The 24,970-nt window shown below is 41.0% G+C and overlaps 1 protein-coding gene across 1 annotated transcript in view; it reads left to right on the plus strand.

Annotated features, from left to right (window-relative positions):
- EXOC4 (exocyst complex component 4) overlaps positions 1-24,970 on the plus strand; it is an 816,431-nt gene that overhangs the window by 560,826 nt on the left and 230,635 nt on the right. The window contains exon 11 of the mRNA XM_068972655.1: positions 7,398-7,617. Within this exon, the coding sequence (XP_068828756.1) occupies positions 7,398-7,617 (220 nt within the window). The remainder of the gene's footprint in view (positions 1-7,397; positions 7,618-24,970) is intronic.

Below are 24,970 nucleotides of genomic sequence, written 5' to 3' on the forward strand. Positions count from 1 at the left end.
GCCATGAATGAATTCCTTGTATTCCAAAAGCCAGAAGTCTTAATTTGAATTTTCTGAAGTGTATACTTTTGATTTGTATATTAGTTCTCTGGAAAGATGTTATTTCCCCATGACTGGATTCACGTTATGCGCTTTTAGGCGAAAATACGCATTTCTGGTAAGAGGTGCTGCTGTTTTCTTCTCTGTACCGTGTCAGATGGTACCTGGTGTCAGTTTGTCCCATCACTACTGTCAGCTGTAGAATCTTTTAAATTACTAGACTGTGAATATAAGGAGTACTTATTTACTCTGAGCAACTATTTTTATTCAACTGAGTATTGCTCTCGTTGCAACTTCTTGAACACAGAGGATCCAAGTTGTATTTTAGGATATTTCCAGCTGGTAGCAGCCATAATTGTTGACTGAGATAAAATGGAGCCTTACAATAAGATGGAATTTGTGATGAGGAGTCTGGGTTAAACAAGGGGCTTGGGAAACTTGAGTGAAATTTTAATTAGTGTAATTTTCCTGGATAGAAATCAAAGCAGAATAAAAATTTTGAAAATACTAGGTTAAGTGTGGGTACTGTGTGCTCATGTATGTGCTCCAAAGTACACATGCTTGCTATAAGAAAGAGTAAATTTAAAATATAGGGGGAACTTGCTATAAAGTACAGGGAGCTCAGCTCAGTGCTCTGTGATGACCTAGATGGGTGGGATGGGAGGGAGGGTCAAGGGGGAGGGGATATATGTATACATATAACTGGGTCACTTCATTGTACCACAGAAACTAACACAAGATTGTAAAGCAATTATATTCCAATTAAAAAGAAAATACAGGTATTACGGACGTACAGATTTTTGGCGATCCCCTGGTTGATGGTAATTTGAAAATAAAACCTTTGGTAAAATAGTTACAAATGGCAACATTAGAATTTAGGAAGTAAGATCCATGCTTTAGACATTCAAAGACAATGAGGATAGATTGCCTACACTCTTTGTTTTCTGGTTTATCCTACTCTACAGCTTGAGGACTGGGAGGCTGATCTGAATAACGTTCTTCAAAAATCCCATAATTAGATACTCTGCATCTTGCACTATGTAGGTCCTTCTCTTTGATTCTCATTGTCTCTCCTTCCATATACACAGATGGACCTGTGCTTTGTGTTTGCCTTCTCATCGTTTACAAGAAGAGGAAATCCCCAGTGTGAAAGCACTTCACGAGATTAGATAATACCCTTTTGACAGGGTTCCATCTGTGTTCCGTCTTAACTTTGAAGTGTTTTCTTTCCTAGTGAGATTCCTTTCACTGTTACAAATTCAATGTTTTCTTACTTCCACAGAGCTGATTAGGAGCATTGTTGGGAAAACTGGGGTTTTTGATGCTTCTCTTCAACACCCTTGCCTCTGTCTTCTGTCTTCCATTCAACAGATGATTTTTCAAGGTACTTAATAGGTGAAAGGAGCCATGCAGCATTCTGTGGGAATCTGGGGGAAATAAAATATAGGCTCACCCATAAAAGATGATGAGGAAGTACTCCTAGTACTTTAACTCATGGAAAGAATTCTGCAGAAGCAAAATGAAGATGTTCACTGTAGGATTATCTATAGTGACGCCAGGAAGCAGCATTGATGTTCCCTAATAGATGTTTGGGCTTCCCTGGTGGCTCAGACGATAAAGAATCTGCCTGCAATGCAGGAGACCCAGGTTCAATCCCTGGGTCCAGAAGATCCCCAGAGAAGGGAATGGGAGCTCACTCCAGTATTCTTGCCTGGAGAATTCTGCAGACAGAGGCTACAATCCCTCTGATCACCAAGAGTCACACATGACTGAGTGACTAACACTAACACTTTTCACTTTCGCAGTAGATGTTTAGGTTAATAATGTGTTCATTAGATGAGGGGACTTCCCTGATAGCTCAGTTGGTAAAGAATCTGCCTGCAAGGCAGGAGACCCCAGATCGATTACTGGGTCAGGAAGATCCCCTGGAGAAAGGATAAGCTACCCACTCCAGTATTCTTGGGCTTCCCTTGTGACTCAGCTGGTAAAGAATCCGCCTGCAGTGTGGGAGACCTGGGTTTGATCCCTGGGGTTGGGAAGATCCCCTGGAGAAGGAAAAGGCTAACTACTCCAGTATTTTCGCCTGGACAATTCCATGGACTGTATAGTCCATGGAGTCGCAAAGAGTCCTACATGACTGAGTGACTTTCACTTTCATTAGATGATAAAGTGAGTCTTAGGCTTACAAGTACTAACCTCTGTGAAATGGCCAATATGAAGCAGTGTGAACAACCTTATTGCATGAAGCAAAAAACAAGTAAGAATGTGGGCATGGAGTAGAGAATACTCTTTCAATCCAAAGCATCTGTGGTTGAGATATAGGATTATTTTCTTTCTTTCTCTTTTTCTTATAATCTTAATCGTTTGGAGAAGGGCACTATTTATCAGAGAGATCACACTCTGGAATTAAGGGTATATGAAAGGACCTATTAATTATTTTATTCAATACTTGATTTAGCAAATATTTCCTGAGACCTACTGTGTGCCGGCAGTAGACTAATCCTAGGCCGTGAAGATACAGCAGTGAGAAATTTACACTTGACCCCTGACCACATGGGGTTTTCGTCATTCCTACATACATGCATTGCTGAAATAGTCCAAGTAATAATCTAATGGCCTAAATTACCAATTATGGATAATTGCATGGGAAAGTAAAGAACAGAGTGAAAAAAAATGATAAAATATGTCACACTTTGCTCTAAATCTCCAACCTCATCAGGATTTATGCACTGATAGTAATTATACAAATAGCAGCAGCCACCACCTACGTAGCAGTTAACTATATGTCAGCCTCTGAGATAAGCACTTGCATTTTATTTCCTTAGTTAATCATCAGAATAAATCCTGTGTGTTACATCCATTTACAGAATACACAAATAGGATGAAGAGAGGCTAAGTAACCTGCCCAAGACACTCAAGATTCAGACTCAGGAATCCCTACTTTCCGTGTTCCACCCTTGGCCATTCCACTTTCCTAAACCTTTCCTCTCTGCACAGACTATGAGTTCGGTTCACCTCTTGGATGCCTAGGGACGATCTTCCTCTGTGTCCTTCCTGCCTAAGAAAGGGCGTTTTGCCCATTTAATGTGGTTGCTTCTCATTCTTGACCAGAGGGGAGAAGAGGCTAGTGAGACAGCCCCAATTTTTCTCTCTCATTCTCCCCTCATGTCTCATGCCTTCTGCACAGTGGGACCCTGACAGCTCCAAAAGCAGATTTGGAAACATGTTGAATGGGTCCCCTCGAGTCAGAGACGACACCGTCAACCTGACTGTGTCATTTTAGACGGATGTGTATGCTTTAGGGAATAAATGATTTGTATTCGAAAAAAATCATTTGGCTGAAGGTGATGGAAGCTGCTCCTTCTGTGCTGCTCAGAGTGGTTTCCTATTTGAGGGGCACCAAAGGCAAATAGGGGACTAGAAAAAAAGAAAAATGGGGTAATTTAGCGCCTTCTGTTACTTTGTTTAGGAGCAGGTTAACTACTAAAAATCTCCTCCAAATAACTGGTTGATTTTGAAAATGCAAGAAGTACTTCTGCTCAGAAAACTCTTCTTCTAAGACCCATGGGAAAGAATAAATAGGGATTCTGATGACAGGTGTATTTATTTGTTATCAGATTAGTAACAGTGGTTGCCTTTCAGAAACAGACCAAGGGAACCAGGATGCTCCTGGGTGGAGGGTTTCTCTGTGAGTTAGATGAGATCAGAGGGGATCACTGTAGCATGATGTGGGACCTGGAGATCTTAAAACTATAACCATAGTTAACTATCTGCTCTTTATTTCTTCATTTCTGCCCCCCCCCACCTTCTACTCAATCTCTTCTTAAAGATTTATTGTATCTTGTTTTGTGTCAGGCTTTAAAAATATATATATATATATATATTTATTTATTTATTTATTTATTTATTTATTTTTATTTGGCTGCACCAGGTCTTAGTTGCAACATGCGGGATCTTTAGTTGAGGCATATGGAATCTAGTTCCCTGCTCAGGGATTGAACCCAGGTCCCCTGCATTGGGATCCCAGAGTCCTAGCCACTGGACCACCAGCGAAGTCCCTTGGTTCAGGCTTTTACTTCCCTTTAGTTGCTGACAACATCAGTTAAGAAACCTCATTGCTGTTTGTCATAGTTTCTCTGTGTCCACTTTCCTGGGTGACTTTTCCACTGTAATAATCCTCTGTGTTTTCTTTCCTACCCCCACTCCCCCTCTGAGGACTTGGAGGTTAATGGAGTGTTTAACTGGTGATATGGAAGAGTAACCATGATGTATTTGTTTATTAAGTAAAGGAAACTCTTTATTAGGTTAAACAGCTGAACTTACGGAACATTTATATCCCAAACTTTAAATGTGATCTAATTAGAAAGCAATTTATGAGAGTCTTTGATAAATGTAGATAATTTTATATTGTCTAATTTAATTTTATTTGAATTGCTAATATATTCACAGTTTTTAAAAAATCAAATGATTATGAAAATTATAATTGAAACGTGTATTCTCACTCCTTTGCCAGACTCCCCGCCCCCCATCCCTGCTTCCTATAAATACTCACATTTACTAATTTTCTTATGAATCCTCCCAGGATGTCTTTACAATAAAACAAATAAATGTATAATTCTTATACAAAGGTGCATATTGGTATGCACCTTGCTTTTCTCACTAAACAGTATAAGTCTTAGAGATCTTTGCATGTAAGCTCATCAGAAGCTTCCATGTTTGGGAGCTGGGTTGCTGCCCAGTATTGCAGCATGTAGATTCACCATAGTTTATTTAACTGATGTCTAACTGATGGATTTTTTGTGTTATTTGTAATCTTTTGCTATAAAAAACAATGCTGCACTGATCTCTGTACCCTGTGCATAGATCATCTCGTCCATATTCAGATAATAGCTGTTGGAAGAATTTCTCAGAAGTGAGATTTCTGGGTCAAAAGGAAATACATTTGTAATTTTGAATGATAGTGCCAATTTGTCCTTCATCAGGGTTGTAACATTTTTCACTCCCATCAATAATATATGAGAATGTCTCTCTGCCCACACTTAAACCAACAGTGTGTTTTCGAACTTTTGGAATCTGGCTGATGCCTGGGTATAAAAAATGGTATCTCGGTATAGTTTACCTTTCATTTTTCTCATTATGAATGAAGTTAAAACTTTTTTCTTATGTTTAATGTTCACTTACTGTAAAATGTCTTTTCATGTCTTTTGATCATTTTTCTACTATGTTCTTTGGTTTTTTTACTGCCTGTCATCTGTGACATAAGTTGCAAATAGATCTTCCCAGTTAATCATTAATTTTTTTCTCTATTTCATTAGATTCTGTTTAATTTCATTTAACTCCTCTTCTTTCTGGAAAAATCTAAAGTGTAAGGCCTTTCTTGCTTTACAGAACATTGTAGAACTGTAAAACTCACCAGGCAAAGCAGTATTATCAATCAATAGGGGAAAATAACAACAGTTTCATGGCCTGAAATTTTTTGGTGTGGAAACGTTACAAAGTCTTCCTGTCAGTTACAAATATATACAGAAATGAAAAATAAAACTAATATGTATTAAGTACCCTGTAACATTAGAAACAATGAGAATCAGAGTTTTGTTTCTTTGTTAAAATCTTACCAAGAGTGGGGTTCCCTGGAGGTCCCACGGTTAAGACTCCCACACTTCTGCTGCAGGGAGCACTGGTTCAATCCCTTAGATCTGGGAACTAGATCCCATACGTCACATGACCTGGCCACAAAAACAAGTCTTACCAAGACCAGTTTGAACAGTGCTTGCCACCGTCTTCTTATTGGGTCACTTACAATACATAGCAAAGATCTTTTTTTCTCTGCCTTGGTGAAATGTCGTACTTCCCTCTCAGTTTGGGTCAGCTGCCCATATTTTATTCTTTGCTTTTCAATGTCATGAAACATCTCCAAGAGTTCCTCTAAGGTAACGTGTTTTGGTCAACGTCACTTCCTCTGGGATGCCTTTCTCTCTTTTGTCACAACTGTTTTAAGGTCAGTTGGTTCACCCTCCCTCTGGCTGCATGTTCCTGTCACATGTTCCCAGGGTCTATTATTTCTTCTATAAATCCACTATGTTCAAGTCAGATTTTGCTCCCAGCACTGCTTTTAGGTTTCTCTCTCTTTTTTTTTTTCTGTACTTTTAGCTTTCTTGGCCAGTCCCTTTTTCAGTTATCCATTTCTGCAAACTGTCACAGGGGTTAATCACTGAAAGACAAGGAGACAACAGCTACCCACGTTGCTGGCTATGGACTGAGGAACAGATGTGAAGTGACCATTCACTGATCGGACTTTGAAAGAAGTGATATGACTGATCATTGATTGTGATGAACGTCAATTATTCACATAGAAATTTCTGGATTGAAGCACTGGAGTTTCTGTTTCATGCCACTACTCACAGTTAGTATACTGTGGTAACTGGAATTCGAATCCTGTTGACCTGGTGTGATTCACTACACTGTAGTAACTTAGATTTATGCATATCAGAACCATGGAAGCAGGAGCTGCCGTCATAGAAAAATACGAAGAATAACATAACAAGTCTCTGTGTACTCATTTGTGAGGCTTGACAGTTAGCCTTCTGCTATAAATGCTTTAAGTGTTTTTTATAAAGGAAATTGATCATTACAAATAAAGTTAAACTTCTCCTTTGTCCCCAGCCCCATTCTGTTTCCTTTCATAACCTCTCAACCCACATTAGCATCATAAATTCAAAGACTGTCCTTATTGGAAAAGACCCTGATGCTGGGAAAGGTTGAAGGCAAAAGGAGAAGGGGGTGGCAGAGGGTGAGATGGTTAGACAGCATCGCCAACTCAAAGGAATGTGAATTTGAGCAACCTCGAAGAGATAGTAGAGAACAGAGGAGCCTGGCATGCTGCAGTTCATAGGGTTGCAAAGAGTCAGAGATGACTTAGAGACTGAACAACAATATCCTTTATTTTCTCTTTTCGAAAGTTCTGTCTACACATACGTAGAGTTTAAGAAATATGAAGAATGGGGTTTGCTCTTTACTTTGCATCATAATTTGTGTTTTTGTTTATCACATTTTCTTTTGCTTCTTATATTTTTATTTCCTTCTTGAATTAATAAATATTTTTGTCTCTCCTTTCTCCCCACTAGTTTGAAATTTTTGTTTCTGTTTCATCCTGTTTCTATTGAATAAGTGAAATAACTTGTGTTTAAAAAACAGACTCATATATAAGTGGATATTAAAGAGGCCTGCCCTGGTTTAGAATTCTGGTAGTTTCCCCAGATCTCTCTGTGGCAGCAAGCAGAGATAGCCATGTTTGGTCATATTTCTGTAACTATCTTTCTGATACGTTTGACAGTGGTTGTGTTCTGTTTGTCTTCCAGATTTATTCAAGAGATAGAGCACGCCCTGGGACTTGGTCCTGCCAAACAGTGTCCTCTTCGAGAGTTTCTCACCATGTACATCAAAAACATCTTCCTCAATCAGGTCTTGGCTGAGATCAACAAGGAGATTGAAGGAGTCACGAAAACATCTGACGCCCTGAAGATCCTGGCTAATGCAGACACCATGAAAGTGCTGGGGGTGCAGCGGCCTCTCCTCCAGGTAATCACATTCTTTGAACTTACTCTTTCTATCAGCAGTTTTCACTGACTTGGCAAGAGTTACAAATTGAAAAGAGGAGAAGAATTACCATCTGTTTCCATGTTCATCAGGGACAAAATAAGAGGAAATAAATTAAATGGGCACTAGGGAAATTAAGGACTAATGTAGAGATAATGGAAAGTCCTGGAGATCTCTAAGAAAAAAATGGTTAGTTTTGAGTATGGGAGATGGTGAGCCTCATTAACATGCAGGCAACTCCTCATTATTGGCCTGAAATTTGTCCTTGAATAGAATTCTCTTTCCAGTGGTGAGTGCATGCTAAAGTAGAAGGATTTACAGGGAGGAAGTGACTCTGCCTAACCTCAGTGACCAACAGTAAACCCTCAGTTCCATTTGAATGCTGATTTGGCTAGCTCACAGTGAATCTGAACCCACCTTGCAAACTGGCTTTTGAAGGTCAGATCATTTGTTAATTCAAGTGATGATCATCTTAATATGAAAATGTTACTTTCCCTATTTTAAGCGATGGTTTCTGGGCAACAGAAGTAAAACAAGTTGTTAGATATTCAGATTAATAGACAAGGTATTTATTTTACATGCTTTAAGCCAGTGACTTGGAGGTAAATAGAAAACCAAAAGCCAATTTGTGTTAATATGAATTTCAATTATGAATATACATTAATTATTGTTATATTGGATAATAATTGGACCTTTGCAGTGTTTCTTCATTTAAGAGAATGATGGGCACAATAGTACATTCTTGCATATGCTGTATGATATGAGGATATGTCAAAATGTGGAAGACTTGAGCTCTTCAAAGAGAAATTGGATAAATGGGATAGTTGCTTTAGTTGCCTTCCTTGACCTGCTTTTACATATGTCATCCTTGATTTTTCCTTCTTTGTACACTAGAATGAATAAAAATGCTGGCCCTCTCGTAGGGAAATGTCCCGGTGTGAGCATCCTCTTTTTTTATGAGCAGAGTCTTCTATGGTTTTGAGAACATAGACGAGAGGCACTCATTTCCCCCAGAACTAGAGTAATAGCAACACATCTAGGAAGGTGTTCATTTGGATTGTCTGAGTCTGCGTTCCTAGTGAAGGATCTGCCCTGAGTGTGGGACGGAGAACAAGGAGAAGAGCAAAGACATGTGCCCACTCACCCTTCTGCGGGCTCATTCTTCTATTGGCTCTTTGCATGGCCGGCCTCTTCTCTTGGTGCCGGTTCAAATGTCACTTCCACAGGGAAGCTTTTCCTGACTCTCTGCCTAAGTAGGTTCCCTTCGTTGGTTATTTTTCATCTTCCCTCCTCCACCATCTCAATTTGTTCTCAACACTGGAGCCACATTTTATGGATGTATCACACAGACTCCCATGCCAGGTGACTTAGGATCAGGTTCTGCCAGTAGGCAGCGTGAGCAGGCAGTTGGAGGGTCAAAAGAGAAGGAGCGATTGAGCTCTTGTCTCCTTCCTCTCCATTTTGGACCAGAGTTCTGGCCTTGGGTGCCTCCCTCCATAACGAGAGGTCCTGCCAGATAACACTTTCTCCATGGCTCCAGCTCTCGCTGGACCGTGTCACCACCATTTCCTGTCCTTGGTCCTTGATGAGAGCTCTCTGCTCTTACAGTCTCTGGGAGCCTCAGCATCCCTTGTTCCTTCCTCCAGTGCTGCCTGTACCTCTGTACGTCATCTCTTCATTAGTATTTCTTTGTTAATCATCTGAATGGAATTCTGTTTTTCATTTAGGATCATGAATAGATTTCCCTAGTTAGTCACTGTTTTCAGGTTTTAATTTTTGTCTTTCTTTGCACAACAGTCATAGTTGTTTATTTTCTGGCTTGTTGATGGTGGGGGACAGGGGAGGCCTGGTGTGCTGCAGTCCATGGGGTCACAGAGAATTGGACACGGCTGTGTGATGGAACAGCGACAACAACAGGCTTGTTGATTTCCTATCTTTTCTCACTAGAAATTAAGTTCCAAAAGCATAGGCAGGAAGAATGTGCTCAGGAGTTTGTTGGATGAATGTATATGTGGGTGGGTGGGTAGATAGATGGTCACAGTGAATAGGTTTTGAGTGTCTTAACTGCAGAGTCAGAGTGGGAAGATGAGAAATAGAGAGTGACAAAAACTTGTTTGCTCGTATGTTACGTCTGACCATATCATTAATTTCTTCTCTATTAGAAAGCCTCTCAGCGTGTATATCCCTCAAGTATCATGCTATATGCTGCAGAGAGCAACTTTAATACACTTAGTACAGTGAAAATAAGAGACTGCCTACAGACTGTATCTGGGACCTAAAGATACTGGCTCATTAGACATGAGGATTTTCAACTTGACTAACAGAGACACAGTAAAACTCCTAACTGGTTGACTACAGTCTGGGCCATGTCAGGGCCACACACCGCTGGCTACACGGCGTCTCTGGGCCGTCCACCAACGTGCTTGTCAAGTCACTCCTAACCTCGTCACCAGCCATTTGTACGTGTTACTACGCCTCTTGTCCTTCAAGTCAGTGACTCCATTCTGAGGCTACCTTCAGAACTCCAGCCTTACCTCTTCTTTCTTTCTTTGACCTTGTCCAGATATGATAGTTACATGTAAGTGAATAAATCTTAAAAGCCATTCAAACTATTCATCTCCAAACAGGTTTGCAGAGCCCAGATACCTGCTTTCTTATTTGGTTGCTTTGTTCTCCCTTTCTTCCTCAGAGCTTTATTTTTCACAGTGAAAATGAGTTAGACCCCATCAATAAGTTTGTTTAATATTCTCAGAGTCAGGTTAAGAAAGCACATGAGGAGGAGGCTATTTTCCTTTCCCACCTTGAGAAAGTCTCTGGCTTTCTGGTGCTTGTAAATTGTTCTCTGACAGTTTCTCTCGTGCTCAGATTTCCAGTGTTTCTTAAATGTGTTTCAGTGTCCCTTTAACATTTTTTTTTATTCCTAGCTAATTATAGGTAGCTAATATAAAGAAAAATAATTGAGAAGTGATTCTCAGTAATTGTAGCTGAGAATCCAAAGCAGTTGTGAAGAAGAGAGCTTGGAGAAATATCTGTATGTGTGAAAGATGCAGGAGGGCTAAGTATGGAATTCTGTGTCCTTCAGCGCCATTCCCCCTGCTCACTGTGGTTTGGTTACAGACTGGAAAGGATCGTGCCTTTCCCTGGAGGCAGCACCCACTGTCATAAAGCATCAGCCCGATGGAGTTCTCGGGGGACAGTGGACAGACAGCTGTCTCAGTGCTGCTTCCGTTTATTTCGTGATGTGCAGACACAGAGAACCCCAGGACACTCGGTCCTTTCCTCTCTGAAATGGCATTTGGTCAGGGTAGACAGTCGGTTATAAGGGGGCATTTATTTGGGCCATAACATCCTTTTACATAGACTTCCCAGGTGACTCAGTAGTAAAGCGTCTGCCTGCCAGTGCAGGAGACTCCGGAGACATGGGTTTGATCCCTGGGTGGGGAAGACCCCTGGAGGAGGAAATGGCAACCCACTCCAGTATTCTTGCCTGGAAAATCCTGTGGACAGAGGAGCCTGGCGGGATATAGTGCACGGGGTTGCAAAGAGTTGGACACAGCACACACGCATGCTCATGCGCTTCTACATTGGTAACTTTACTTTCCAAGCACATGGGAAGGAAGAAAGGAAGGAAATAGGAAGGAAGAAAGTACAAGGACCATTTTATAGGTGACATAACTGCGTAGATGCTGGCCGCTGATACAGCAGCATTGTACTAGAAGTAACAGAAGCAGTAATGATAGCAGTCATAATAGTAAATAGTAATAATGGTGCCAACTCACACTTTAATAGCATTTACTATGAGCCAGACACTATCGAGTGCTTTATGTGTATTGACTTGTACATGTTTTATATGCATTGACAAGAGCTTTGTGAAGGTGGCATTCTTATTGTGGGGAGGAAACTGAGAAACAGTGAAATTAAATAATTTGCCCAAAGTCATTTAGCTAGCATCAATAAAACTGTAATTCAAACCCAGGTGACCTAACCCTGGAACCCGTGTTCTAACTCAATTTTACTCAGTGTAAGAGAATGCTTCCCTGCAAGCTGTTCATTTGCATACTCAGTACTGTCTGACTCTTTGTGACTTCATGGACTATAGCTGGCCAGTCTCCTCTGTCCATGAAATTTTCCAGACAAGAATACTGGAGAGGGTTGCCATTTCCTACTCCAGAGAATCTTTCTGGACCAGGGATCAAACCCATGTCTCTGAATTGTAGGTAGTATGATACCACTGGGCCACCCAGGAAGCCAAGCTTTTTGTTAGCAATCTGCTGTGAGATGGGCAGAATTTGATAGTCAACATTAAGCCTTTTTTTTTTTTTAAAGCAATTTGACATTGTCGGTTGAACCTAATAGTAAAAGATTGGAACTTGTGTGTTTTTATCCCTGGGTGTTTCAATTTTCGTTTTTTTCTAGTAACTCGTTGTTATTTATAAAAGTATCTATCTGCAGCAGACTGGGAGCACAGGGGGAGAGTTTGGAACCAGATTCTCCTTGTAGCCAGAGATGCACTACTCTAAACCCATGTATGGATTGCCTACAGGGAAGTAAAAGTGTAAAGCCAACCATCTTCCTTACCTCAGTTGTCTGAGCCTTTTTCCGGTGGATGGACTAGCTTGGGTATTTGCTGCAGGTGCTTCTCTCCTTGATGCACAGCTCCTACAGCCTTGGCTGCTGTAGAGAAGACATTATTGAGTAAATGGCTGAGCGAATAAAAATGAATGAGCTCATGATGGCTTCATTAATACAAGGGTGTGTGTGAGTATGCAGGTTTTGCCCCCACAGTGTAAGTTTCATGGTCTTGCGTTTAAGACGCATTCAGTTCAGTTCAGTCACTCAGTCGTGTCCGACTCTTTGTGACCCCATGAACCGCAGTATGTCAGGCCTCCCTCTCCATCACCAACTCCTGGAGTTTACCCAAACTCATGTCTATTGAGCCGGTGTTGCCATCCAACCATCTCATGCTCTGTCGTCCCCTTCTCCTGCCCTCAATCTTTCCCAGCATCATGACAATGTTTAAATTAAAACATCACAGATCTTATACCTCAAATGCTGTTAGATGGAAACAGCATGCTCTTACCATCTGAGAGTCCTCTGTTACCATCACTTTTTCTGCAGAGTGGCCTCCATCCATTGCAAGGCAAAGCATGCTGACTCAAATGAAAGAAATCCATTAAGAGAAATTCCTCATTTCTCCTGACTCAGATCTTCTGGCATTCCAGACATAGAGCTATGGAAACAGTTGATTGTTTGAAGTGGATACCCCTTCATGCCTTATATATCACAGCAATCAACCAACTGTTCACTCATCAGACATGAGGAAACATTCTCTCTGTTCCCTAACTTGTCCTTGGTTTGGGGATGTAATTTGATTTATTCCTCTTTAGTGTCTCCATCCAGAAAAGGGGAGAGGAGACTAATGCTTAGGTTTTTCTCCCTTAACTATCACACAGCTGAATGGACATGTTTCGGTGTGAACAAAAGATACAGGTAAAGGTTCACCTCCACCCTCCCGCCAGTGGAATACCTGGTGTCCTTGTTACTTAGAGAGGGACCTGTGGACAAGAACGCAAGACCTCTGAGCCAGAATATGCATGTGTACGGCATCCCCAGGTGATTTGTGCGTACATGAGATTTTGAGGAGCACAGCTTCCCTAGTGGCTCAATGGTGAAGAATACGCCTGCCACTGTAGGAGATGAGGGTTTAATCCCTGGTCAGGAAGATCCCCTGGAGTAGGAAATGGCAACCCACTCCAGTATTCTTGCCTGGAGAATCCCATGGTCAGAGGAGCCTGGTGGGCTACAGTCCATAGGGTCGCACAGAGTTGGACACAACTGAGTGACTGAGCACACACATACTCCTTGTACGAGAGCAACGTGAAACGTGGTCCATGGACTGGTGCATCATATCACCCGCTGCTGCTGCTGCTACTAAGTCGCTTCAGTCGTTTCCGACTCTGTGCAACCCCAGTATCACCTGAGCTTGTGAGAAATGCAGATTCCTCAGCCTCAACTGTGCTCCAGAGTGGAGCTCAGGAATCTCTGGTCCGAGCAGCCCTCTCGGTCATTAATAGAGGTGAAAGTTTTAGAAGCATTGTCTGACATAATACCAGCATTTCCAGCTGGAGACTAGGCAGTGGGGCTCTAATGCTGTGGGCTTCTAGCACTGCGGCAAACAACAGTAGTTACTTCAAAAAAATGATTCAGCTTTGTTTCATACAGACGCCAAATTTGTAAAAACAATATTTGCAGCGGCAGCAGAAGCTGCTTCCTAGTCTAGCACATTGCTGAATGTTGCAGAGTTCTTTCCAGACACAGGCTGAGTGTACGTTTCCTGGCTCGTGTTGAGCAATGTGAGACAAGGACAGCTTTCCTAAAGCCAAGGCTTAGATTCCCACGTTCACTGGAGGAAAAAACCATAAACTGTGCAAGTGAAAAAGTTGAAGCAATATTCAAACATTTAAAGCACATTTTCATTTTCCTCATTGCCCCAGTGTGTGTCAGAGCCCTTCTGAAAAGTGAGATAGTTAGAGGCAGCCTGAAAACCCTACATTCTTCTCTCTTCCTCATCCTTCTGAGCTCCCCACTGCTGCCTGGTGGGGTGTGTGGGTATCAGTAACAATTCTCATTAGAATCACCCAAGAGCTTTCTGAACACACCCAGGGAGTTGGTTCAGTTGATCAGGGGTAAGATTGCATTCCAGAGATACAGTTCAGTAGATCAGGGGTGAGGTCTGGGCATCCAGGTGTTATGAGCTGTCCAGATGATTCCAGCATATACAGACAGTATTAGCATCACTTGTCACTGGCCTGCATCTTTCTACTCCATAGAATCAATTACTGCCCTGAGAAGAAGTACAAAAATGTTATAAATAAGGGATTCTTTTCTTTCAGTCAGTTTTGTAACAAAGGATCTGTTGGACACTTTGCATCAAGCTTGATATATAAGACTTGGGATCAGATACAAATAGATTTAAGTCCCAGATGTTTCAGTGGATACTTTTGTGATCAGGACCAAGTTGCTCACCTCTCCATACCTATTCCCTGCTCTATAAAATAAGAATAATAAAATATGTGTCCTAGGAACACAGACATCATTTCTAGGGTTTGGATGGAATAATGGTTGTAAAAAACATGCCTCCTTCCTTTTCCAGTCACAGATGCCTGGACTTCAGCCTTGACCACTCTGATGCCTGTCCACAGCTTAACTCTCAGCTTCATAGCCTTTTGACTTCTACTGACCGTGCCTCACCAGTCCTGTTGTTTCTTTGTAGATTTCAGCCTGCATCTCCTCTCATCACTAACTTGCTGTTTACTCACTCCTGTTCTCTGTGCTCCCTCACCCAGCTAGTAACTCGTGTTTCCTTCTTCCCATTACCTTAGAGTGACAGCAGGAGATGGTATTGTTTCACTTCCTTCCTCTTTTTCCTGGATTTGCCCACTGATCATTTGTTAGCAGCAGAAACAGCATGCAATATTTATGATCATTAAAGCTAGTATGTTCATTTCCCAGAGCAAGTATAACAAATTACCACAAACTTGGTGGTTTAAAAAATAGAAATTGATGGACTCATAGTTCTGGAGGCCAGAGGCCACATTCCCTTCAAAGGCTCTAAAGGAGGACCCTTCCTTGCTCCTTCCATCTTCTGGTGGTCCTGGCCTTTTCTGACTTTGGGGAGCATAATTCTGAGCCCTGCTTCCATCTTAATATGATCTTCTCCCACAATCTCCATTTTTCCTTTCCTGTTTCTTCTCAGGACACTCTCACTGAATTTAGGGCACACCTTAATCCAGCCATGACCTCGCCTCAACGCTTACCATGTTTATATCCACGAAGACCCTATTTGCGACTAAGGTCACATTCTGAGGTTGCCTGTGGAATGTTGGCAGGACACTGTTCAACTCACCACAGCTAATAATTGGAAGCAGTCTATATAGAATGCAACATATTCAACTTGCTATATTTTCCTAGAAAACCCTCTGGCAGGAAGCAGTATAGAAGTAATGTGTTAAGGCAGTAGGGCCAGAATGGTCTAAATTCTAGATGTCAGCAAGGTTCCAAATGAAAGTTTTTGGTGATTGCTGGAGCTCTAGTTAAGCTTTATTGAAGGTTCGTGGACACAGCTGCTTACAGTATAATGATTTGCCAGAGATAATTACACTGATGCCCAAGCCTATTATCTCCCCGGCTAAGTCAAGGTGCTGCCAGTAACCTCTTGTTGGTTTCCCAGGGAAGTGTGGCCAGCAGAAGTAGCATATTGTTTTCATCATATCAAATTATGTTAATGTGAACAATGTTGGATTTGAGTGGTGTTTGCATTACAGCCAGTTGTTGCCACTCTACTCCATGGTACAGAATAGATTTAGTTTTTATTAGCCTAAATAGATTAGTCCCATTTAAGGTCTGCTGGAAGTCATCATGGAAATCATTAAGTGGAAAAGAGCTGATCAATTTTTTTTTTTCTTCTCCCCTGTAAGCTTGGAGAGGTGGTGCTAATGGTCTCACTGTGCTAAAAATAAGTCTCAGAACCAAGATGCCTTGAGGCCTAATTTGATTCTTCAGTGTTTACCTAAACCTAAAGAAATACTGACTTAAATAGTAACTTCACATTTTCCTTTGATAAAGGTAAAATAAAAGTAAAATAAAATACTCACCAACAATATTATTTAGACCCTTCATGATGCATGAAGGCCTCAAGTAACCAACCACTAGTGGCTGCTTCAGGTTTTATCTGGGAAGATGGGCTACAAGATTCCTTTGTTCTTTTTGATTGTTCAGATTGTCACTGTGGCTTTCAACACTCCCCTGTCCACTTCTGAGACAGCTGAGCAAATTACATCTTTCAATACTGATGTGGACTTTGGGTGTGTCTTCAGATTTTCTTATCAAGTTGTGCTATTTTTGTATGATTAATTTTGTTAATAGTTTAAAGCATTTTATTTGTTGTAGAATTTTTGTTGTGATTCTTCATAGCCATTCAGGAAAATAACTCACAGAAATTTCACCATGGCATGGTAGAAAAAGCATTTAAAATGGGGATCTGGTCTCACTGTCAGTCCAGTGACCTTAGACAAGCCCAAGCCACTTATCGTCCCTCAGCTTCACATTTCTCTATGAGAATGATACTGGCCTAAACCACCTCGTAAGATTAAGATGAGGAATACAGCAAGATGGTGTATTCGGCAGGGCTTTGTGAACTGCTCTACGTATTGCGTTGTCTCATAATTGTTATTATTGCTCCACACACCCACATGATCATTCAGAAAATCCATTAGCATTAAAGGAAATGATGCTAAGAAAACACCTACAGAAATGAAAAATATTTCCTATTAAATGAGAGGCTTCACTAAGTTTTGCCAACAGTTTGTTTTGTAGATGATTGGACAACCAATATAAGAACCTGGTATTTTCCCCCCAGAGTTTATCATGAAAATATTTGAAACATCTAAAAAGACTGAAAAGAAAGAAAACCACCCATAGCTCATTATCCAGATTTTACAGTTAGCACTTTTCTGAATTTGTTCCATAGCATAACCAAACCTGATAAATTTGAATTCTTTTTCAGTCGTTCTAGAAATGAATTCCCAGTCATTCCTGAGCACTTTACCGTGATGTTGTTCACAGATTTTTTAATATCTTAATTAGAAAGTCTGAACATAAAAAGAAATATATTAAGTGAGAAAGTAGTTGCTTTGTGTTAACTGTTCAGTTTCTAAAAGTATCCATCCAGATGTTTCCTTAAAATAGTGTCATGGAACAGGAAATTGACCAACCCATGCTTGTTATTTATCTATTACTTACAGATTGCCTTTATTGAATAGACTGCCTTTATTGAATGATACTACCAGGGAATTTGCCCTTAAAACTCCTGATGAAAAAGGATATGAAGTGAGCAAATGAGAGATGATTTTTATAAACATGCAGAATAGGCACATCATGTGATCAACTTCAACTTTTTATAAATATCTTTATAGTTTATCTCTGGCTGAAGAAGAAATAGGACCTTGTTGTCCATTTGGCTGGTTTTCATAGAAAGTCCCCAGTTAACTAGATGGGAGAAAGGGGTGTGTGTGTGTGTAAATACTCATATATTTAAACTAACTTTATGCAGTATAGCCAGTGAGCCATTTGGAGAAAACCAAGAGGGGCTAGAAACAAAGATATCATTTTTCTTCTGTCTGCAGAAAATCATCTGCAGCCAACACAATGCATTGTATAAAAATCATTAATGATATGAAGTTGTTCTTTTTTGAAGTCAGTTAAAAATACAACTGTTTTCTCCAGCATTCCATCAATTATCAGAATGTGTTTGGGACAGATTTTAATTTAGATGCAACTTTCCCAGAATTCATTTGTTGTATCTGGGTTATGAGTTCAATGTATAACACAGAGGCTGGGAAGGGCTTATCCACAGGGCTGGAGGAGTCATGAGGGGCTGCTGAATGAGAAAGTAATTACAGCCAATGACACTTGTTTACCAGCTTTGCTTGGTACTGAGAAACTTGCTTGAGCACCAGGCTGTTTCAGAATGACATCAATATAGGGATAAGCCCTGGGTTTTAAAGGAGGATTCTGAATTTACTTTCTACGTAAAGGCAGGCCCACTGATGGCCATCTTGGTCTTCACCTAGACTGTGCTATGTAACAGGGCTTATTTGGGGTAACTATTTTGAGACATTTGATTGGCTGCTATCTGTCTGGATCTTCCCTCGGCCCACTCCTTGGTGGATAAGCAGGAGAGAAGGTAATGACTAGTGACAGATCTGCTGACGGGGACTGAACTGCATTAACACTCTGTCATTCAGATCTTTAGAGAGCTGTCTTTGCCCAAAATAGATTTGACTTTACTTGCTAACAAAGGCATCTTCAGATGTATTTCTCTTCCTTAAACACTGGAGAAGAGGAAGAACATCCCATCAAGAGATAGCAGGAAGGGAGAAAAGACTGGCTTGACAGCCCAAGCAGATGATCGTTATCGTTCTTGTGAGCAGCAGAATTGCTGACCTGGCACAATGACTGGTGGAAGCTGGATGAGCATAGACAGAGAACTGCTGCTCTTGGGGAATCTTTGGGTCCTTATCCTAAGTCATTTTTGCCCTGTCTGGATAGAGCAGCTCTGGCTTAGAGATGTTCTAGTGAGCCAAGGAAGAGGAAGAAGACTGCCTCAGCTTGAAAGTTAAACGGCCCTTTCGGATGAACTGTTCAAATAGAGTAGATGTTTTTCTTCATGCTTTTCAAGGATCCTGTCCTGCTCACAACCTAGCGTGTGCTTTGTCTTAGCTTAGACGCCCTAAGATGGGCTGGTGAAAATCTGACACATCAAATATAACAAGAGTGACACGACACAGCTGGTTAATTTCCACTGGTGAAATTCTAATAAAACTAAATGATTACTCACTACACACCTCCTTTGTGCTATCACTGGACAAGGAGATGAGGATATACAAAAGAAATTTAAAGCCCGACTCCCACTTCTCAGGGTCTTCCGGTTTAGTTGGGGAATCAGAATTCCTCACGCCTGTAAATGTGAGGGCAGCAGAGGACCATGGGTACCTGAACACTGAAGGTGATGGTTCAGCAGATTTGCAGTTTAAGAGAAAGATGGTGACGATGACCCTGTATATGAGACAGCAAAAGAGACACAGATGTAAAGAACAGACTTTCGGACTCTGTGGGAGAGGGCGAGGGTGGAATGATTTGAGAGAATAGCATTGAAACATGTATATTATCATGTGTGAAACAGATCACCAGTCCAGGTTCAGTGCATGAGACAGGGTGCTCGGGGCTGGTGCGCTGGGATGACCCTGACGGATGGGATAGGGAGTGAGGTGGGAGGGGGGTTCAGGATGGGGAACACATGTACACTCATGGCTGATTCGTGCCAATGTATGGCAAAACCACTACAATATTGCAAAGTAATTAGTCTCCAATTAAAATAATTAATTTAAAAGATAAGAAAGAATGGAGGACTCAGCTGAGGGCTGGAGAATTCTAGAAACTTTAAACAAGAGGTGGGTCCTGAACTGGACATTGTAGGATATGTAGAAATAGAGAAGGGGAAGTATTACTTGAGCCAAATGATACATGTGAAGACACCAAAGGGATTGTTCCCAAGATGGTGGGATTAGTCTAGGTGAGTGAAGGAATGGAGAGTGAGAAGGAAGGTTCTCAGGGTGCAGAACTCCCATGGAGGAAGGTTTTAAACTTTGCTGAGCTGTTCGCTTTGTAACAGCCTGGAAGGGTATTCTTTAATGGGTGCTCTCTTAAGAGAGAGTGGGCTTGGGCAATTCACAGGTGAGATTAGAAGGCACCCAATGCCTAGAAATTCACTTGATCTGCTGGGCAGAGACATTTCAAACTCAGGGAACACAGAATGGGAATTTAGTTCTCTGTGTCCCAGAGATATGTAATTCTCTTTGTAGATTTTACTTGATAATAGCTGTGCCCCAGAAACCCATCTTGTTTAACCAATGTGATAAGCTGACAAAGTAGTTTTTCTCTCTGATTATTAGGTACTCTGTGTAGTCAGCACACTGCTACCATGTGAGTGTGGTTTCCTCTTTTATTTTATCTCGGTGCACTGTGTTATAAATAGTTAAAAACAAAGCAAAAAGATAAGAGACTAAGAGCCTGGGGTCAGAAGGGGCAGCCAAGATGGGAGTCCAGTAATCCAACCCAGAGAGGAAGATGGTTTCCAATGAGTGTTTCTCTCTCAGACAGAAGCTTCCGGTGGTAACCTCACGGCTACCTGAGGTTCGGTGAACCCCAACCTTTTGCTCGGATTTGAAGTCATTCTTTTGATTGATTGTTGTGATTGGGCAAACACCCCAGATGGGTTTACTTTCTGGGATAAGTATTGTGCTCATTAATCGTCATCTCAAACGGTGGCCACTGGATGGTGTCGTGTCCTTCATCACCTCTGTCCACAAGAGCAGCCGCTTGGCTGCAGCGTGTTCATATTTGTTTAAAGATTAAGCTGTACATTTCTCCCTTATTACCTTTTGCAGACACACAGGAGCTCTGTCAGTTAAAGCCCTGCTTTGGGGAAAAGGCAACATGCAGCTAACTCATTAACACGTTATCTATGTCATTATGTCCTTTTTGGATTGTACATATTGGAAATCGTCTTTTGAGGAGAAAAAAAGAATCCATCTAGGCTTCTAGTTTCCCTTTCTTTTTCTTCCTCATTTTTATCTGCCTTTTTTCCCTCCATAGTTATAACTGTTCCCATGATGGATGGTCATATCTTTGGAGTCCAGAATACCCTGAGTATTCACTTGCAAATAGCTACAAAGTCAAGTTCAGATAACTGCACTTCAATGAGAGCTATTCTGTACTCTCCTCATCGGACCCACGCTACTTCTCTTTGCCCCATTGCAACCACAGGAGCTTAATTGCTTCTTCCTTTTTATTCCACAAAGCATTTTTTAATTTGTTCTCCTCTTGGTTGTTCCAAGGTCAAGGCTGCCTATCAGGTGCTTGCAGAAGTGCTCTGATGACCTTGCTTGCTGTGTTTGCCCGTAGCTTCCAAGGCTGGGTCCAGAATGAGCAGCTTGCCTGACTGAGAGATGGCTAGTTGGTACGTGAATTTCATACCTCTTGAGCAAGACATATCTGTCCTTCCATCCTTTCAAAGTTTTGCTTTGGAGCCAAAAGAAATCTCTAACACATAGTAGGCTCTCATTTGGTGAATGAATAAAATAGAAATTGCCAAAATAGAAATTGCCTTGAACAATTATGTTCAAGGATGGCCTCGAGCTGTTAGGTAAAGGGTGTATAGAAGCAAACCTATGTTGTTTGCCAAGGAAAGGAGCTCTAAATTTTATGGTTCTTTAAATAAACATTTTATTTTAGAAAAGTCCGAGATTTATAGAGAAGTGGCAAAGATGGCACACTTCCCATACACCGCACACTCAGTTGCCCCCTTTTATTAGTATATTATATTCATATGGTGAATTGGTTGCAATTAATGAACCAATATTGATACACTCCTGTTAATTAAAATCCACACTTTATTCAAATTGCCTTGTCTTTCACCTGATGTCCTCTGTTCCCAGGTCCCATCCAAGATATCACACTATGTTTAGTTCTGTCTCTTTAGGCTCCTCCCGGATATGACAGTTTCTCAGACTTTCCTTTTTGAAATGGCCCTGACGGCAGGTTAGGTATGTTGCAGCATGTCCTACAATATGGACTCGTCTGGTGTTTTTCTCACGATTTGACGAGGGGTATGTGTTTATGGGGGGAAGACCGCAGAGGTAAAGCATATTTCTCATCATGTCACATCAAGTACGTATACTGTCGGCTTGATTCATCACTGTCGGTGTTAACCTTGCTCTCCTTGCTGAGGCTCGGATTTCTCATTAGAGAGTCCCCCTGCCCCTTTCCATAGTCTACTCTTTGGAAGGAATTCATGATGCGCAGCAGACACACTCAAGGAGTGGGGAGAAAAAGTAGTGAGGACTTATGCTCCACTTCCGTGAAAATAGAGTGTCTGCCTAAATGATTGGGAAGGCTTCTACCTGCAAGATGTGTCCCTTCTCTCCCGTTTTTGTATTTATTCGATCATTTATGTCACTATGAACTCATGGATTTGTTATTGCGTACAGTGGGTTAAAATCCAATACTGTCTTTGTTTTTCTGTTTTAAATTCCAGCTTTGGCCATTGGAGGCTCCTGTATCATCATCCTTGTGATTTTTTTTTTTTAAAGCACTTATTTTCTGGCACTCCAAGATGCTATGAGCTCCATCTTTGTATTTCTTGCCCCAGTCCTAGAATCAGCCATTTTTCCCAGAAGCTGCAGTTCCTGTTATTAGAGAAAATAGAATTGCCGACCAAGATCTGGGGATTTGATATGATTATTTTTACTTGGGTGTCATTATGTCTGTCCTCTCAGTCTACAGAGAAAGGAAATACATGTGTATGCTAACTCGTGTATATATTCATATCTCTGTATATTTCTGTATGCGGCCCCTTTACTTATTGAGCTAAAATTGACTGACGTCTCTGCCTCAAATGCATTGCCACATGGATCATTCTAACCTCCTCTTCTTGCTTATCTGTTACCTTCCTCTCCAACAGTGAAAGAACCTCTGACCGCCTGTAATCCATGTCCCTAACTGTTCAATTCCAGCCTCCATGCATAGCAATATCAGAGTTGATAACCCACACCCTGTGAAAAACAACTTTATTCAACTCACCATAGTCCTTATGTATAATTTCTCCTGCCTTTAGTTATATAGACTGTACTAATTTCCAGAATTACTTGGGCTAGCACCTTTTTCTCTCACTTTCCTTTCAAGAGGATTATTTTATCCATTTGTGATATAGTTAGATGGTTTTATCGTATTCTGTATGTCATTAAATCAAGGTATTGTAGGATACTTTAACCTCCTAAATGAATTTTAATTTGCATATATTAAGGTGTATTATAAGTTCTGTGGGTTTTGATAAATGCATAATGTCATGTATTTACCGTTGAAGTATCACATAAAATGATTTTTACCCACATCCCCCAAATTCCCTGTACTTCATCTGTTCAGCCTCTGTCTCCTCTCCTCCCCATGCCTTTGACAGTCACCAGTCATTTTATTGTCTCTAGAGTTTTGCACTTTCCAGAAATCATATAATTGGAGTCATGCAGTATTTAGCTTTTCCAGACTGGCTTCTTTAAATTAGCACTCTATGAAAGATTCATTTGTGGCTTGACAGCTCATTGCTTTTGATCACTGAATAATAGTCCATGGTATAGATTATGGATGTGGTATATGATATAGAAATAACAGTTTATTTATTCATTCACCTATTGAAGGATATCTTGGTTGCTCCCATTACAGATAAAGCTGCTGTAAACCTCCACATACAGATTTTTATACGGTTATAAGTTTTCGGATCAGTTGGGTATTGTTTTTAACTGTGTATAGAAGTTGTGCTAGTGGATGGGGTTTTGGGTGGTGGTGAGGACAGACTCACAAATAAGCAAGTACTTTGCGTGGTAAGTGCTCTAATAGACATAGGAATACGATCAGTAAACTGTTGAATCTAAGACAAAGGCAAAAGTAAATATACTTAAATTTACTCTTAAGTTCTATTTTAAAATGTTCCAGTTCAGTTCAGTCGCTCAGTTGTGTCCAACCCTTTGCCATCCCATGGACTGTAGCACACCCGGCTTCTGTGTACATCACCAGCTCCCAGAGCTTGCTCAAACTCATGTCCATCAAGTGGGTGATGCCATCCAGCAATCTCATCCAACAATCTCATCCTCTGTCATCTCCTTCTCCTTCTGCCATCATTTTTCCCAGCATCAGGGTCTTTGCCAATGAGTCAGTTCTTCGCATCAGGTGGCCTAAGTATTGGAGTTTCAGCTTCAACATAGTTCTTCTAATGAATATTCAGGACTGATTTCTTTTAGGATGGACTGGTTGGATCTCCCTGCAGTCCAAGGGGCTCTCAAGAGTCTTTTCCAAGGCCACAGATCAAAAGCATCAATTCTTTGGCTCTCAGCCTTCTTTGTGGTCCAACTGTCACATCCATACGTGACTACTGGAAAAATCATAGCTTTGACTGGATGGACCTTTGTCAGCAAAGTGATGTCTCTGCTTTTTAATATGCTGTCCATGTTGGTCATAGATTTTCTTCTAAAGAGCAAGCATCTTTAATTTTATGGCTGCAGTCACCATCTGCAATGATTTTGGAGCCCTAGAAGTTAAAGTCTGTCACTATTTCCATTGTTTCTCCATCTATTTGCCATGAAGCAATGGGACTAGATGCCATGATCTTAGTTTTTTGAATGTTGAGTATTAAGCCAGCTTTTTTACTCTCCTCTTTCACTTTCATCAAGAGGCTCTTTTGTTCCTCTTTGCTTTCTGCCATAAGGGTGGTGTCATCTGCATATCTGTTGTCATTGATATTTCTCCTAGAAGTCTTGATTCCAGCTTGTGCTTCAGCCAGCCTGGCATTTCACATGATGTACTCTGCATATAAGTTAAATAAGCCAGGTGACAATATACAGCCTTGACGTACTCCTTTCCCTATTTGGAACCAATGCGTTGCTCCATGTCTGGTTCTAACTGTTGCTTTTTGACCTGCATACAGATTTCTCAGGAGACACGTCAGGTGGTCAGGTATTCCCCATCTCTTGAAGAATTTTCCACAGTTTTGTTGTGATACACACAAACTGTGTGATTAGTTTGTGTGATCCACACCACAGAGGCTTTGGCTTAGTCCATAAAGCAGAATAGATGTTTTTCTGGAACTCTCTTGCTTTTTCCATGATCCAACAGATGTTGGCAATTTGATCTCTGGTTCTAAATCCAGCTTGAATATCTGGAAGTT

This window comes from Capricornis sumatraensis, chromosome 5 (genome assembly GCF_032405125.1).
Source record: "Capricornis sumatraensis isolate serow.1 chromosome 5, serow.2, whole genome shotgun sequence".
Classification (NCBI taxonomy): Eukaryota; Metazoa; Chordata; class Mammalia; order Artiodactyla; family Bovidae; genus Capricornis; species Capricornis sumatraensis.